This window comes from Xenopus tropicalis, chromosome 5 (assembly GCF_000004195.4).
Source record: "Xenopus tropicalis strain Nigerian chromosome 5, UCB_Xtro_10.0, whole genome shotgun sequence".
In the NCBI taxonomy this organism is placed as follows: domain Eukaryota; kingdom Metazoa; phylum Chordata; class Amphibia; order Anura; family Pipidae; genus Xenopus; species Xenopus tropicalis.
The window spans coordinates 77609650-77627591 of NC_030681.2; the positions used below are offsets into that span (position 1 = coordinate 77609650).

The window sequence follows — 17942 nt, forward strand, 5'->3', positions numbered from 1 at the left end:
ATACACAGAAGTTTATTCTATCTTATAACAAACTAAAAGTTAACTTAAAGCCGAACCTTTAATGCAAACAACTGATTAACAAATTTCACTGAGTAGGATTTAGGAAGCGGTAGAAAGCCGGGGTGCTGACATTAAATTGACGAATTTCATGTTGTCCAACTGGCTGGCTTAGGGAATTAAGGATAATTTTTTTTTCCAATTCTTACTCTTCATTTAACTTGCATTCATCTACCTAGCCCATCCATGATGTGGTCAGTTGTTCATTGGCTTATCTCAACTGTCAACAATACTGGTTTAACACAAAATGACATTTTCTATTAGATTTATAGGCTCCAAGTGGTAAGCATGATGAGGTGATTTAAAATGGATGGGAGGAATGGGAGAAGTTACTGCATGGCAGACGGGTTAAAAAACTTTTCACTGCTTAAGTCTGTAAGTTGAGCAGTTAGAAAGTGAGTAAAGCCCTAAACATTGCTCCCCTAGATAAAATAGTGCCACTGCATGCACAATGTTGTATTCAGTGACATGACAAGACCTTTTGTAGCTATAACAGAAAATGGCATCATCTGACAAACTGCATACTATAGGACTCATTCACATCTGCAAGTGCAGTGAGCAAAATGCAATTTTGAGTGCAATCTACATGTTTTGTTCCCACAATGCACGTTTTCCCTGCAAAATTCCAGCATCTTTGCTGATGCAAACAGGCAATCTCTTTGCACAAAACAGATGAAACTGCGTGTGCGCTTAGTTGCAAATTGCATGCTGAATATTTTCTGTCTTGCATCACATCTAGTGTTCACTGGCATCATTTCTGGTGTTGGGTGTGTGAGTGATGTGTGCATCCTAATCATTTGTTAAACACAGGGTGACACAGGGTGCAAAGGGAACCCTGTAACTACTGTTTGGTCAAGAGGTGGCAGTAGCTCCAGGGTTCTGCTATGTCAATAGATGATTCAGAAAGGAAGGCAGGAAGGACTGAGCGGCACCGAGTGCAACTATATGGAAGCGCAAGGAGCGCATTTTGATGCAAATACATGTAATGAAAGAGCTTTTAGGAGCAACTCACTGCAGGGAAAAGCACAAGTAGCCCACTGCATTTGCAGATGATTCATTTTATCTTTTAATTTGCCCTACTTAGATTGTGAGCCTTATTTAGAAAACATGGGCATAGCACGATGGAAAACACATGCACTTTTTTTTGCATCTGTAAGAATTGTTATTCACTTGTAGGTGCAGTGCCACTGAAGTTCTGGGAAAAACACCGCTGTGATTAAAAATCATGGCTCAGCTTTTTGTCCTTAGTAAATTAGATCCTACTGCTACTCTATTTTTTTCTTGCATAAATCTGATTAAGGGAATGCACTGGGTTCAGCTTAATGGATTTACAGTTTCTTACATCTACACTAATATGCAATATTTCATTTACCCATTGATAATTTCACAGAAACAGCCATTGTCAGCGCTGAATAGGCGTGACAGGCACAATTGAAGCCAATGTGTAGACTGTATGTCATTTACCTTAGGATCATTTTAGGCTCTTGTTTTGTCAGATTTAGAACCTCAAACATTTTTTTGATTTATATTTAGATTCAACTAATATTTATTTTAAGGGGCTTTGAATTCCTTCGCTGTATTATGTTCATCATTATACACAATGTCCTAGTATGTGCGTGGGAGAATGTATTACTCATAGACTGCCCAAATGAGTATGTACCTCTTATCCCTGGCATGATCGGGAAAGCAACACACAGAACCCAATCGCACTCCCCGTGTGCTAATTATTAATGATGCACTTTGGAAAGAAAACTATTATTCTGGCTTAAAGTGAACCTGGCGCTTTTAAGTGGATTGAGACACCATGGGAATGGAACTCAGTGTGGCATTTGTCCTAGTAAACAAAATACAAGTTATTTTCCTTTTTTTTTTTGCTTGAAGCAGTGGCTGGGAATGTGACCTATTTTATTAAAGGGGAACTAAATGCAGGCAAACAAATGAAAGAATAGAAAGTGCTTCCTGAGCAATTTTGCTATGTATTTTCTTTTTGTTTTATAAAATGTTTTGCCATTAAGTAATATTAGCATCACTGAAGAAAGTACTGCACTTACAGGGCTTTTGAAAGTTTTTAAATAAGCTGGATGTTCCTGTCAGCAATAGTGGCCTTCCTCGGGGACAAGCAAACCATCTAGTTTCATATTATTAACTCCGCCCATGAATATAATCACTACACTTGGGAGTACTATTCTATTTAGTGCTGCACCCCATGGCCATGGTCAAATGTGCGGTAAAGTAGAGCTATAACTGTGCAAAAGCCAGTGTAAGAGTACTGTGCATGCTGCTCAATAGAATAGTACTTTAGGCTAGGGCAAGAAGAGAAGCACCGAACCAGAGTCCAAGGTTAGTGATTATATTCATTCCAACAAATTGGCACCCCTAGTAAATGACACTTTCCTTGCTGAACACTGGAGTGTCTTTTTGACAGTATTTAGTAATGGCACATAGGGATGTTCAACCAGTATACTTACTGGGTGAGGGGACCAGTTTGCATTCTGTTTCTTATAATTTGGAGGGTTCTAGGTAGGATTGTATGTTTTTCACAGCTAAAACCCAGACTCGCGTTGTGTTAGATAAAAGGGAAGGTTGCAAATGCATCAACTCTCCAGAGATCACAAAGGTACAACCTTTTAGGGTTTAAAAGTCTAATAGGCAAGGGTCAATTTATTTATATTTATGTGGTATATTTACTGTATATTTAAGTGGTAGTCACATATTCTGCAGTGCATTGTTGGTAAAATAGAGTTCATACAGACTCTCCAATGAGGGTTTAGTTCTCTTTAATTATATCTTAGATGGGATCAAGTACAAAGTACTGTTTTATTATTATAGAGAAAGGAAATTATTTCTAAAAAAAAACTGAATTATTTCATTTGGTCGCAACTATGAGAGGCGACCTTCCCATAATTTAGTGCTTTCTGGATAATGGGTTTCCGTATAACAGATCCCATACCTGTACTGATTCTTAAAATGCAAATCATAGGAAATTGTTTCTAAGGTACAGTTTTTTTTAGAAATGTGAAAATCCTAGATTCTCAAGACAAAACCACTGCAATTCTCTGGAGCTCATTTATTATAGGAGCACCAAACAGGCGCAATCCAGTAAACCCTTTGCCCCAATGCTAGCATTAATCGACTGGTGCTTATATCAGATAGCATCTTAGCTGCCCAGATGTTTATGGCATTATTGTCACCACTGGGTGCCAGCAAAAGTTAGGGGTTCAGGAAAACTGGTTTAAAGAATAAGTAAACCTTTTTTTTTCTATTAGTAAAATTATTCTAACCAGCCTCCAGAATTACCTACCTTTGTCCCAGCATTCTCTCTGATCTGGTTCCTCAGTTACAAGTTAATCATTTTTCTTTGCTTAATTGTGCAGAGTGAAGCCTCGCCCCCACTTCCTGTTTAGGTCTCTCATCATCCAATTGAAGAGAGAACTGAACAGGAAGAGGGGGCGGGGCTTCACTCTGCACAAGGAAGCAAAGAAAAATGATCAACTTCTGAGGAACCAGATCAGAGAGAATGCTGGGACAAAGGTAGGTAATTCTGGAGGCTGGTTAGAATAATTTTACTGATAGAAAAAAAAATCTTACTTATTCTTTAACTGTGCAGGAGGACATGGATATGAACAAGACTGTAGTCCCTTTACTGCATGTTGTTCTAAGTGTAATTGTATTACAAAAAGATGTGCAATATCTTTTAATGTTGGTATTAAATGATTTAGTATATAAAATCCTGTGCTATACTCAGTCATACGTCTCTATTTTTATGCATGTCCTTACCCTTCCATATACATGTTAAGTTAATGATTTATTTGCTTTTTTCTGCTGTTTCAAGAACATAGTCCCTGGACTGTAAGAAAGTTAAGGGATAAATTTAATAATAATAAAGCTATATAATAAATATCAAGTATAGTTTACATTTAGAAACCTTAAAAATAAAACAAAATGTTGTTACTAACAAAAGAACGGGAAACTTTAGTGAGTTTAAATATTTATTTCTTACTATGTTTAGTCTTTAATGTGCCCTGGTATGAATGGCAACTATCCAGCACGCTTTCTGATATGATTAAATAAAAGAATCTGCACTGATTCATAAAACGGCTGCTGCCTAGCAACACTAGTATTATGTGTTTATTGCATATTTCTGACATGGCCCCTGGAATACGTTGATATAGATGCAAATTCATTTATACAACACATACATAGGCAAAGCGCCTCAGAGAGCAGCAATCTATATGTGAATTCTAAACATCTACAAGAATCACTAATATACAGAACATTGCAGGAGAGCACATCAGCACATCAGAGCACATAAGCAAACTCCAAATTTTGCACTGCAGTGACTACAGCCGTATCCATACTGTACATATGTGCAGTGATTAATAAGTGATTAATAAGTTCTTACTATGTTTAATTCCTAAACCAAGATGGAATGCTTGCCATGATGGCCTTGCTAGACACACTGTGTGTTACTGATGACACATGGAGGCAGCAAGGACAGTGCCAAGCCTTGGAGCAAGTTCATTGTGCGTCTTTTGTATAATTAAAAATACTGGCAATGTACGCTAATATTTGTGTCATGGTAGGTAACTTCAGATTTTCAAAATTTCAACATGGAATGCATTTGTTCTTCATCTTATCCACATTCATTCTTGCTGATGTTATCTGGCTCCTGCTTTACATGTAGCGGTTTCGGATGTACTCTCTGTACATGAGCATATCCTCTTTCCCGAGTGGCTGCATAATACCGTGTCCAGCTTGGATATGAGCAGTAAAGATTTCTACTGACTTCCTGTCAACTTTGGGTGGTTGAACTTCATATATATTGTCATGAGAGAATGAAGATATACAGCTCCTATAGGAAGACAATTAAAAACATTTTAAAACACAATAACTTCAGTTGGAAGTGTTTGTATTGCTGTGCTGCCTACCATACGGCGCATATATCACTCATTTACCACTGGCGGACCAGTAATTATATAGAGATAAGATAAGGACCGATACATAATGATATGGTTTAAAGTACATAAAACTACCCATGTATGATGCAGCTTGCTATCCTCATTGTACAGAGCTCTCCTGAACTATTAGTAAGTGTTATGAGGGAAATTCTAAAAAGGCAGAAACAACATCAACCGAACCAAATCGTTTTTGCATATTTTTCCTCCACCAGTGGACAGGTGAAATAATACTTTAATTCTGCATGTAGGATGTAGTTGTTATTACTTATTGAGCAACCAACTATGGAAAGAAAAATCATATAACTCAGTGATGTGATCTTATAGAGCTAGTTCCTTCACACTGCTATTGAAGACATCAGTCAGTAGAGTGTTTTGCTGGCAGTTTTATGACACAGAGCAATTTTAAAGGTCAGTGTGAGTGCATTAAAAAGCAGTGCAAGTGAATGCCAAAATGAATACATTTATATTACGTAAATATGCATAAGGGACAAATTCAAATAAACAACCTTATTTTATAATCTGACATCACAGCCTAAATCAGTCCATTCAGTCCCAAGATAATGAAACCATCTTTAATACAATTTGTGTTTAAACAGCAGGAAGTTTGCCTATCCCCCTGCCATTTGGTGAGCCTAATAACAGTTACTGAAAGAATATTGCATAATCCTATTCAAACTTTGTACTTGAAAATGGAAATGTTTTTGTTGCAGATTACCTTTGTGGCTCAGTAGTGGCAATCAAATAATTTGAAAAAAATTATAGTAATGAACAAATAACATAATCATACATAAAAGAACTTCAAGCCTGCTGGTTTAGTGGAAAGAAGATGTAATTTAAGAGAGCCAAAGGTCCATATTTCAACCTGCTCTCTCATTCAGCCTAAATTTGCAGATTATTACATGGAGGTTTGTCAGTTTAATACAACCAATAGAACATGCTACATCTTTTAAAAAGGTTTTGGGTTGCAGACAATTCACCTAGGGGCTCCTACTCACATTTCTATATATATATCAAATAACCCCAATTTATTAAAAATGACTGACCCCCAACAAAAGTTGAGGATACTCCAGATTTTATAATAATCTTGTTTTGTAATTTAGAAGTCCAAGTTTCATAAAATTATGTACTTTAAGGGTACAGTGCCTCAGCAAACTATGGTACCATTTCCAATATCTAAATGACATGCAGAATTGTCTAGGCAACAGCTCAGAGTGCATGCAGAATTTTTGGATAAATGTGTAATTGTTTACATTGTGTGTCTTGAGAGTTTGGCCAGAATCCTAGCATTGTACAAGGAGTTTTTGCCATAAAGTGATAAAAGGACTAACCAAAAGGAAATAGAGACAGTCCTATGAGTACCATTCTTTTCACAAGCAAACTAAATGATAAACCTTTTACGAAATATTACTTTACATTTCATTCAATATTACCCATTATTATTATGAGGACAGTATCACACATGTACTGTATTCTGAGGACAGAACCTCATAATTAAAAAAGTCAAAAGAAGAGATAAACTGGAATTTTAATGGTTAATATCATTTTGAAATTAAACCAAATGGTTTACCTCAAAGCAGAGATTTTCAAATAAATAGATCTATCTTTCTATCATCTATATATCTAGCATTGTTTGTCTATCTTCTGCTTATCAGATAACAAACAATCAATCTGATAGATAGATAGATAACAAACATTTGATAATGAACAGAAAGTCCAAAAATAAACAACTGATTTTGGTCTTATACACTTACACAATCACAAACATGTATTTATAACTGAATGTAATAATTTATTCATTACAAAATGAGCAGTGCATGTTCAAGGCTATGCTTAACAGCTCTTACGCTATAAAAATAAGTCAATATTTTTTTTGCAAGCCTTCAGGTTAGAATGACTTTAGGCTTCTTTTTATTTCCAGAATGTAGCTATGTGAAGCAGGGCCGGAACTAGGGGTAGGCAGAAGAAGCAGCTACCCCAGGCAAATGGGTGGGGGGACCCCAGGCAGGTGCCTCTTCTTTCACCTACACTTAGTTCCGGGCCCTTTCCCCCTCACTGTAGTACCCCCCCCCCAGCAACCCCGCCGCCCTGTGTGCGTGCATTGTGCGGTTGTTTGCGCGTGTACACGCAGGGGGGCAGTCCAAGCTGACCAGGTTGCCTAGAGCGCCCAGTCAGCTTGGCCTGGCACTGATGTGAAGTATGTGAAACTTGAAACAATTGCAAAGTAATTTTTTATTATTATTGTAAACACATATATGCCAGTGTATTCAGCAGTGCTGTACAATAAATAGGGGATTTCTGCAATAATATAAAGGTCGTAGGCAACAGGATGGCATAAAGGTCACTATAAGTAAACCTTCTACTATGCTTAGGGTCATGTGTAAAAAAAGGACAGTGCCATCATTCATCTGGGGCCTTTAAGGAAGCAGAAAAAAGGCACCAGAATAGTACTGAATGTTTGTGCTTATAAAAATAAACATCATTAAGTAATGTTATTTCATTTCACACCCACTCTTCACTGTAATTATATACAGTTTATAAACAAATGAACACAATCACCTACTACAAAAAGCATAATAAGCATAATAAAAAGATATGCATTTAAAGGGTACTACATTTTATGCACTATGCAAAATAAAAAATATTTCTAATATAATCTATAAAGGCTGTAGTGAGAAGGTGTTTAACATAATAGCCAAAACAATACTTTCTGCTTTCAGCTCTCTAACATTTTAGTTAGCCAGTGACATTAGGGGAGCCACATGGGACATAACTGTTCAGTTAGTTTGTGAGCACTGGGTCAGATTCAAATGGAAACTAACTGACCAGTTATGTCCCATATGGCTCCCCCTCAAGTCACTGATTGGTTACTGACTGCTAACAGCTTATGGAGCTATTATATTAGACATCTGCTCACTCCAGCCTTTATAGATAACATTTTTACCTAATTAACCATAAGGAAAACATTTTCTATTTTGCATTGTCTATTTTACCCAGTTTAATTTTTACACGGAACTGTTCCTTTAAAGATGAACCATCCCTTTAAGATGAAGCCACAGGGAGAAGTAGACATTATCAAATTCAATTATTTAAATTTACGTATGGTCACTTTTATACAGTTTTGATAAGTCCCTTAACATTTATTTTTCACTGAACACAGGGATAAACTGGTAAATACGTATGTTGGCTGTCTAGCTTATTTTTCCTAGTTTTGCTTGTCCTGTAAGGCCTAGAGCTCTTTTGTTGGTTAATTTAAACTTTTAATTGCAAAAACATTTTTCAGAAAGGTCCCTCATACAAAACACTAATGCTGGTTATTTCTTAGTCCAGGCCATGAAAGGAACCAGTGAGTCATCCTCCTGTCATAAGGACCAATTATGATAGATTCCCTGTACATTTTTGCCTCACAAATGTTACCAAGAACATAGCTATTTCCAGCTAAATTCAAAGAATGTTAAAATAACAGAAAATGATTAGGATGCTCAGGAAAAAATATATTAAGCCTTTTCAATGGCTTTCTGCTCTAATACAAATCAGAGAGTGTTCACGTTCTATAATTACCAATATTATTAAAAGCATGTAAAAGAAGGTATTATATACATGCTGCAATGACATTGCTTGGCAATGAAACTGCCAAGAAGAAATATAAACATGTCACTGTATTAAAGAAATATAATATTAAGAATACACTTAAAACCTTAAATAATCTTGAAATACCCAGGTATGGGACCTGTTATCCAGAATGCTTGGGACCTGGAGTTTTCCGGATAATGGGTCTTTCTGGAATTTGGATCTTCACATCTTAAGGCTACTAAAAATAACTTAAACATGAATAAACCAAATAGGATTGTTTTGCCTATTGTTAATTATATTTTAGTTGGGATCAAGTACAAGGCACTGTTTTATTATTACAGAGAAAAAGGTAATTATTTATAAAACATTATAATTATTTGCTAATAATGTTAATATGCTAAAGTTTATAGGAGATGCCTATGCCTGTATATACATTGGCTAAGTGTTATAATGGTTAGAGTGGTATCTGGAGAACTTTTTCATATTTATTTTTAAATATATTTTGTATATAGAATAATGAAAGCTAGACTAATAAGCCCATATGTTATGATATGATAAAAATAGCGATCCTGCAAAAAGCTGTCTATGATTAGGTGACCCAATCAAATATATAATTGTCTAGCAATTCTGGTAAGAGTTTGTGTGTATGGCCTTTATTTTCTGCAGGTGTGATCACTGTGAGGGGCCTTGCATTCCATACAGAGCAAAGAAGACATAGGTACCTGCAACAACCTCATACAATTGTGGGCAATAACAACATGTTGCTAGTGGATCCTATTGCATTTGCTTATTAAGTCACTCATAGTTTGCAGCAATTGACAACTTTATTTCCATTAAGTAAATATAATCTCACTCAGAAACTTGCATTGTACAGAGCCTACTCCTTGAGTAGCAGTTTGTATTTAGAAAACTACTGCCCTGAGGCCAAACAATCAAATCAGGCCCATATCGCCCACCTTAGGCAGGCACGTTAGGGAAAGATCCAATCAGCAATCTTAAAATGTATGCCCTGCTTTAGACATTTTACTTGCAGGGCTGTTTTCTAGCAGTGTGGCAGTGTATGTAATTACTTTTAGACAATAAACAAAGTGCTAATCGATGAAAGAGTGTGCTACCATAGTGGTGCAGGTCCATGCAAAAATGAAAATCTCCAGGAAATAAGCAGAGCTCCAGGAAACTAGCCCAAGCACACTAGGTAGTAAATTTGCTTGTTTACAAGATTCTTTCTTACTGGGAGCACGACAGCAGACAAAATGTATTAACTTCAACCATATTCTTGCAAGACTGCAGGCTTGATATTACTCTGAACCACCTCTCAGCAGTTTGGCTATTACTGTCTAGCAGTGATTGCTTATTTGTTTAATGTAAGCCTGCTCTGCTACTTTTAAAAAATCTCAGGGAAAAAAACAGACATTTAACCCAGATGTTTCAACAAAACAACTACTTGCATATGGTGCACAAAATATTCATGAAGGAATTAACAAAGAAATTAAGCCTACGAATTTAGTGCCAAAAAGAAAAAAAAAAGTAAATAGTAAATGAAAAAACTTCAACAACTGGTTTAACCTGCAAACATACATATTATCACTAGTAGTATCACTAGTAGTAATTGAAGTAAGTCAACAGAATATGCAACAAATCAGTACATCATAAAATACACATACTATATATATGCATTTTAAAATCCAATGTCTTCTTATGGATGGATCAGAATAGCAGAAAATCTGAGTCATACCTAATTATGCTAAGCAAATCCTGGCTAATCGTCACATTACTGAACATATTCTGTACAACTGAAAACAAATAATAAAACTTTATGGAGAGAGAATAATAAAATGTAACCCCCTCCTCTCCCCAGATATAAACCTTAATATTAATTGGCACAACAAGGATGCTTAGTAACTGTCTCCCTCTTAAAGTCTCCTTAGTCCTAAGCAAAACAGCCTGAATTCTATCTGTGAATGTATAGTGCAGTGGTAAGTGTACAAAAAAGTGATTTAACAAATACTGGCGCACAATGTAAGTGTATAAACCCTTAGGGCACAAAGTTTATGCAAGATGGATACAGAAGTACCATAATTTAGAAATTGAGAAATCAGTCACTTTTGAAACTCAAACTCCAGATTTGCCTATGATGCACATCAACTGTATGTGACAGCAACATTTGTTTTCTTTAACTGGCTTATGTTGGTGAAAAATGTCCAGTGCCAAGGGCACAATGCTGCAACACTGTGGGCAAGTTACTCTTCTGCCCCCCCCCCCCCCCCCACCTTTGAAACTCAAGCTCCAGATTTGCCTATGATGCACAGCAACTGTATGTGACAGCAACATTTGTTTTCTTTAACTGGCTTATTTTGGTGAAAAAAGTCCAGTGCCAAGGGCACAATGCTGCAACACTTGGGGCAACTTACTTTCCTGCACCCCCCCACCCCCCACTTTTGAAACTCAAGCTCCAGATTTGCCTATGATGCACAGCAACTGTATGTGACAGCAACATTTGTTTTCTTTAACTGGCTTATTTTGGTGAAAAAAGTCCAGTGCCAAGGGCACAATGCTGCAACACTTGGGGCAACTTACTTTCCTGCACCCCCCCACCCCCCACTTTTGAAACTCAAGCTCCAGATTTGCCTATGATGCACAGCAACTGTATGTGACAGCAACATTTGTTTTCTTTAACTGGCTTATTTTGGTGAAAAAAGTCCAGTGCCAAGGGCACAATGCTGCAACACTTGGGGCAACTTACTTTCCTGCACCCCCCCACCCCCACTTTTGAAACTCAAGCTCCAGATTTGCCTATGATGCACATCAACTGTATGTGACAGCAACATTTGTTTTCTTTAACTGGCTTATGTTGGTGAAAAATGTCCAGTGCCAAGGGCACAATGCTGCAACACTGTGGGCAAGTTACTCTTCTGCCCCCCCCCCCCCACCTTTGAAACTCAAGCTCCAGATTTGCCTATGATGCACAGCAACTGTATGTGACAGCAACATTTGTTTTCTTTAACTGGCTTATTTTGGTGAAAAAAGTCCAGTGCCAAGGGCACAATGCTGCAACACTTGGGGCAACTTACTTTCCTGCACCCCCCCACCCCCCACTTTTGAAACTCAAGCTCCAGATTTGCCTATGATGCACAGCAACTGTATGTGACAGCAACATTTGTTTTCTTTAACTGGCTTATTTTGGTGAAAAAAGTCCAGTGCCAAGGGCACAATGCTGCAACACTTGGGGCAACTTACTTTCCTGCACCCCCCCACCCCCACTTTTGAAACTCAAGCTCCAGATTTGCCTATGATGCACATCAACTGTATGTGACAGCAACATTTGTTTTCTTTAACTGGCTTATGTTGGTGAAAAATGTCCAGTGCCAAGGGCACAATGCTGCAACACTGTGGGCAAGTTACTCTTCTGCCCCCCCCCCCCCACCTTTGAAACTCAAGCTCCAGATTTGCCTATGATGCACAGCAACTGTATGTGACAGCAACATTTGTTTTCTTTAACTGGCTTATTTTGGTGAAAAAAGTCCAGTGCCAAGGGCACAATGCTGCAACACTTGGGGCAACTTACTTTCCTGCACCCCCCCACCCCCCACTTTTGAAACTCAAGCTCCAGATTTGCCTATGATGCACAGCAACTGTATGTGACAGCAACATTTGTTTTCTTTAACTGGCTTATTTTGGTGAAAAAAGTCCAGTGCCAAGGGCACAATGCTGCAACACTTGGGGCAACTTACTTTCCTGCACCCCCCCACCCCCCACCCCCCACTTTTGAAACTCAAGCTCCAGATTTGCCTATGATGCACAGCAACTGTATGTGACAGCAACATTTGTTTTCTTTAACTGGCATATTTTGGTGAAAAAAGTCCAGTGCCAAGGGCACAATGCTGCAACACTGGGGGCAAGTTACTCTTCTGCCTACCCCTAGTTTGTGATTTCTTCTTTACTTGCGTGCACACACATGGAGGGGGCACTAAAGCAGCATTTAAAGCCAGTCCAGTACCTATTATTCATTCTCTCAAAAAGCAGAGAAGTTGATCTATGTGCTGCACAACAGTAGATATGTGGTGGCCTTGTGCCTGCTCCCATCTTTGCACTTTTAGCTGCCTTCCAGTCATTTTCTCCATGTGATGCACCACCAGCATCTTGTGGTGTTCCTGTGTCTTGCCTGTCTGATAATCAGAGGATTATCTTTGAATATTACCTATCCTGGGACCTAGTATAATGTCCGACCCTCCCACAATACATTGTTTTTAGTCAATTTTAATGTGCACCTGTTACCCTGTTTACCCTACCAGAGCTACGGGCCAATGGAGCTCCCTACTGGTGCGAGTGGCAATGTTGTATAGCACACGAGTATAATGAGTGAGGCTCCCCGCTTGCTCATTATGCACATGTGTCCAATGTAGGCGCAGTGCATCTACCTCACAAGCTTACATCCCAGTGAGTTTTGGCATGCGCATGTATGTGCCCCAACATGGGTGCCTACACCGAAAGCTCCCTTGCAGTGTGCACAAACAATTGTTTTCCCCAAACAAAGTGTGGGTTGTAATAGTCCGCACCTCTGGTGGGGGAAACAATTTCTGGTTGACAGGTGCCCTTTAGGAATTTTGCAAAAACCATAGCTTTAGAAAGGATTTTTCAGTTCAGAGTCAACAAAGGGGTCTTTTTGGCCTTGCAGTCTACATTCTTCTTATTCCAGGGGAGTGTTTGGTTTTTGATCTATACAAGATTCAAGATATGGGGCTTAGAAATAAATAAGTAAATAAATAGATATATATATACACACACACACACACACACACACATATTATATATATGTTTAAGATTTCTTCCTATTATGAAAAGTAATTTCTTTTAAATCCTATGTTATACATTTAAAATAATATATAGCTTTCCTAGGACATGCCCCCTTAAAAGAGCACAAAATGTTCACAAAAAATCAATTCCCATGTACAATATACAAAAAAAGCACAAAATTGGTTGACAGCAATAAAGGGAGGTGTAGTATCTAGTACAGGTATCGGACCCCTTATCCGGAAACCCGTTATCCAGAAAGCTCCGAATTACGGGATGCCCGTTTCCCATAGACTCCATTTTAATCAAATAATTCAAAATTTTAAAACTGATTTCCTTTTTTTCTGTAGAAATAAAACAGAACCTTTTAATTGATCCCAACTAAGATATAATTAATCCTTATTGGATGCAAAACAATCCTATTGGGTTTAATTAATGTTTTATTGATTTTTTAGTAGACTTAAGGTACAGAGATCCAAATTACGGAAAGACCCCTTATCCGGAATACCCTTGGTCCCGAGCATTCTGGATAATGGGTCCCATACCTGTATTAATCTATATTAATAATAAGTCAGAGATGGAAATGAATATAAAAAAATAATGCAAACAGGATATTTTACTCTTAGGGGAATAATTTCAGAGCATGAAGCGCTGGCTGCAATTATTGTACAAATTCGCACAGGAAAGAAAGGAGACTCCAGCTGTCCCTACTGAACTCCTGCATGCCTTAAGCACTTGGGAGTCTGCATAAAACACCATTAAAATATGAAGGAGCAGATGCAATTTCTATTACTGAATTAAAATGTATTGAAATGACTATATAGGTTTTCTTTATTAATTTCAGGTCACAAAATAGAATTGATTTGTTTTACTTCCTTTGAGTTCACTTTTCCTCTTGCTAATTTGAGTTCAATAGCAATCACATTTATAATTTACTATCTCATTTAAACTTTTCAGCACAATGTATTTGATTAAAACAGAGTGAACATATTTCTTTTTTAACTACTAAAACTGTGTGAGAGACGAGCAACTACTGCTTGTATGTATGATGATTTTGGTAAAATAGAAACACACAACACCACACCACTGAAATGAAAAGCATGTGAATGTATCCAGGCAAGACTGGTGCGAGTCCAACATGAATAGAAAAGGACAGCCTTCAGCAATATACCGTGTATTTTAAGTGGTAAGTAGTGATGAGCGAATCTGTCCATTTAGTGAAAAACAGAAAGTGGTGTGAGTCAAAAAAAATTGTTGTGCATCATTTTTTCAACACATGCAACAATTTTTTTTGACACATAGATTTTTTTTTTTACGCGTGCAACTTTTTTGCCACAAACTGAATTTTTCCCGTGGTGAATTTTTGCGCCAATTTTGCAAAAAGATCTGCCAATGGTGAACCGTGGAAATTCAGTGCTAATCCACGCCTGGCAAAAAATTTCACTCATCACTAGTGGTAAGAAGCAAGAAACCAGTGTCAGTCCACCAGAGAACCTGACATCAAGACCCACCAGCCAGATCCCTAAAATCTTTTATTTTTATTTAGAAAAATACTGGTATCCTCTAGATTTATTTTCAATGTATAAATTAATCATAACTATACCCCTGCTTATTCCAAGACCCACCGAGAAAAGGAACATGGTGTAATAAGAATATCAGCCCCTAGGAGGTAGACATACAAACACCTTGCACAACAAATATTACACATGCCTTCTTTCATTGTGTAAGTACAGCAGCTGGGACATGGGGTGTAAAGGCAGATGATTATATGGTAGTGCAAGGTCACACTGTTGGGTTTGTTGGTGTATCAATCTAATTTGTCTTACGTATGAATATTTTTACTGACGCAATAGCCTATACACAAATATGCATTTGATACAAACACAGCAAATGCTTATTGAAGGATTAAAGTATTATGTAATAAACTTACAAAGCCATTGCTTCGTTCAAACATACCTTTAAGTAAACAGTTACACAGGCGAAGCAACAGGTTAGATACACTACTGCAAGGTTATATAACATATATGATAAAGAAACAGCAGTGTGTTGTAAAAAAGCAGTAGAATCAATACATTCTGAATACTTTGCGCACTTTGCGTTCCTTTAAGGCTCCACATGCACTAAGTGCATGAGGTAAAACTGGAGAGCAATAAGACAATGGTGTCCTATAATGTGACATCACTTTTCACATGAATACCCATGACAGAGGCAATTGAAACAATGAGAAAAATGTCTAAAACAAGACACCACCCTTTGCAGCAGAATAAAGCTGAACTCAAAACAAGTTTTACCAGATCTATGTCTTAGTACCACTTACTTCAAGCATAAGAAATTTTTTTTATAAACAAAAACATGGCTGTGTCATGGGTTCACACGTGTTTCCCATTGTAGCAAACCTTTACATAGAAAAAGTGGAAAAGAAAGCCGCGAACCTCTTCAAGGGGACAGCTCCAAGTCATATGGATGACACATAGGTCAAAATTAAAGTTAACAATGACAAGTTGCCTGTAATCTGTAGATGCCTTTTTTGATCTGTTTACAAATACAAAACTTACATCTGTCTCGATTATATGATCAGTTATATAACTGGACTTTGGTAGGTTGGTTGCGGTGTAAGAAAATAAGCCTCTGGCTACCAGCCAATGTTCCACTTATGGGTGGATTTTTTTTAAGTGATTTTCTTAAATAGAGGCTAAGCAATAGGATGTTGTAAGAGTAAAACAAGTTTAGACTGTGAGTTATGTCCACTGAAAAATAAAAATAAATAATATAAAAAAAAAGGTAAAGAGAGAAGAAGGTAAGGCAGTGAAACAGGGATCAATAAGAAATAAGCAGTGACAGTAGATTCCTAGAGAGAAAGACAAAAGGTTTATTTGGGTCAGTTTAGAGGGGGTGGGTTGTGTGTTTTGTGGAAGGAAAGTGAGATGGTTGCTGCTATTCAGAAGGTCTCACAGCTGCACCCTAGATAGTGAATCATGGCATATAGTCATAGTGGTGGTGGTGGGGGGGGTCACTATAATCTCAAAGAGGGAGGTGGCTTGCATAGATAAGTAATAAAATGCAAAAACAAAAGGAGAGATACAAGTGAAATATTAGCCATCAAGACAATGAAGGTATATAGGCCTGGTTATGTATATCAAGTAAACCAAAAAGGTAACTGGTAACGTTAAAGCAAGTCAACAGTATTGAACGGATAAGGAAGAAGTTGCATCAATATTATGTACTAGAAAAGGGCCCAGTGTCAAGCTGAAGAAGGGCCATTCGTCATCTTGTTCCTCTATTTAGTCAGTTTCAGTAGCAGCAGATACCATGTTAGTACCACCCACAGTGGGCCTTGGTGAGAGGAAGATAGTGTGTCAATAAATATATTAAGGCTGTCTCATTTGCCGATGCCTGTATATAACAGATCCTTACATAAGACGTTCAGCATAATCAGCAGCATAACAGGGATTTGCACATGGACATGTAACGAGTGGACTTATGGTGCATGTTTCAGGCATTTTACTTAGGGTGGCAAAAGCGGTGAGTGTCTTGATGCTGATCAATGATATGCTTTCATTATGTGACTTAATTAGTGTTCAATGGTGCATCAAAGGTAAAAGCTAAAGTTATTTACATAGTTTGAAGTTTTCTTCTTAAAGGAACAGTTACAGCAAAAAATGAAAGTGTATAAAAATAATTAATATATTATGTACTATTGCCCTGCACTGGTAAAAGTTTTGTGTTTGCTTCATAAACACTACTACAGTTTATATAAATACCCTGCTGTGTAGCCATGGGGGCTACTTAAAATTGAAAAAAGGAGAAAAGGCACAGGTTACTAAGCAGATAACAGATAAGTAGCATAGATTCCCATTGTTTTCTACACAGTTTATCTGTTATCTTCTTATGTAACCTGTGCCTTTTCTCCTTTTTTCAATTTAAATGGCTGCCCCCATGGCTACACAACAGCTATTTTTATTAACTACAGTAGTCTTTCTGAAGCAAGCACATAACTTTTACCAGTGCAGGGCAACAGTACATTATATTTTAATTATTTTAAAACGTTTTTATTTTTTAGTGTTACTGTTCCTTTAACTGCTATTGTTGTCTTCCATCTGCAACTGGGGACAGAGACCTCCATAGAGGTACATTTCTCAGTAGATACAGTCAATGGCTAAAACACTGAGGCGTTTCTTTAAATGAATACTATACCACCAGAATGGTGGTGATATTATGTTAATTTACATATTAAAGAATCTCGCCAAACTGGAAAATATATATATCAGTAAATATTGCACTTTTACATCTTATCCCTTGATCACCATTAAGTGATGGGATGGGTGCTCCCTCAGAGATCACATGACCATAAATAATGCAACTGTAAATATAACAGTAAGTAGTGTGGAAGCAAAAGACAGAACTCTGTCCATTAATTGGTTGATGTGGCCTAGCATTTATGTGTGCCTTGGCTTGTTTGTGTGCACTGTGAATCCTATGATCTCAGGAGGCGGCCCTTAATTCTTAAAGGGGACCTGTCACCCTAAGGAATAATTTAAAATTCTTTTCTATTGTGTTTGTTAAGCA

The 17942-nt window shown here is 37.5% G+C and overlaps 1 protein-coding gene across 2 annotated transcripts in view; it reads right to left on the reverse strand.

The window, feature by feature from the left end:
• Window positions 1-4035: 4035 nt before the first annotated feature.
• Window positions 4036-17942, reverse strand: part of fig4 (FIG4 phosphoinositide 5-phosphatase) — a 120375-nt gene continuing 106468 nt past the window's right edge. For both annotated transcript variants that reach the window (XM_031901894.1, XM_031901893.1), the window contains exon 24: window positions 4036-4909. In XM_031901894.1, the coding sequence (XP_031757754.1) occupies window positions 4732-4909 (178 nt within the window). In that variant the 3' untranslated portion in view covers window positions 4036-4731. The remainder of the gene's footprint in view (window positions 4910-17942) is intronic.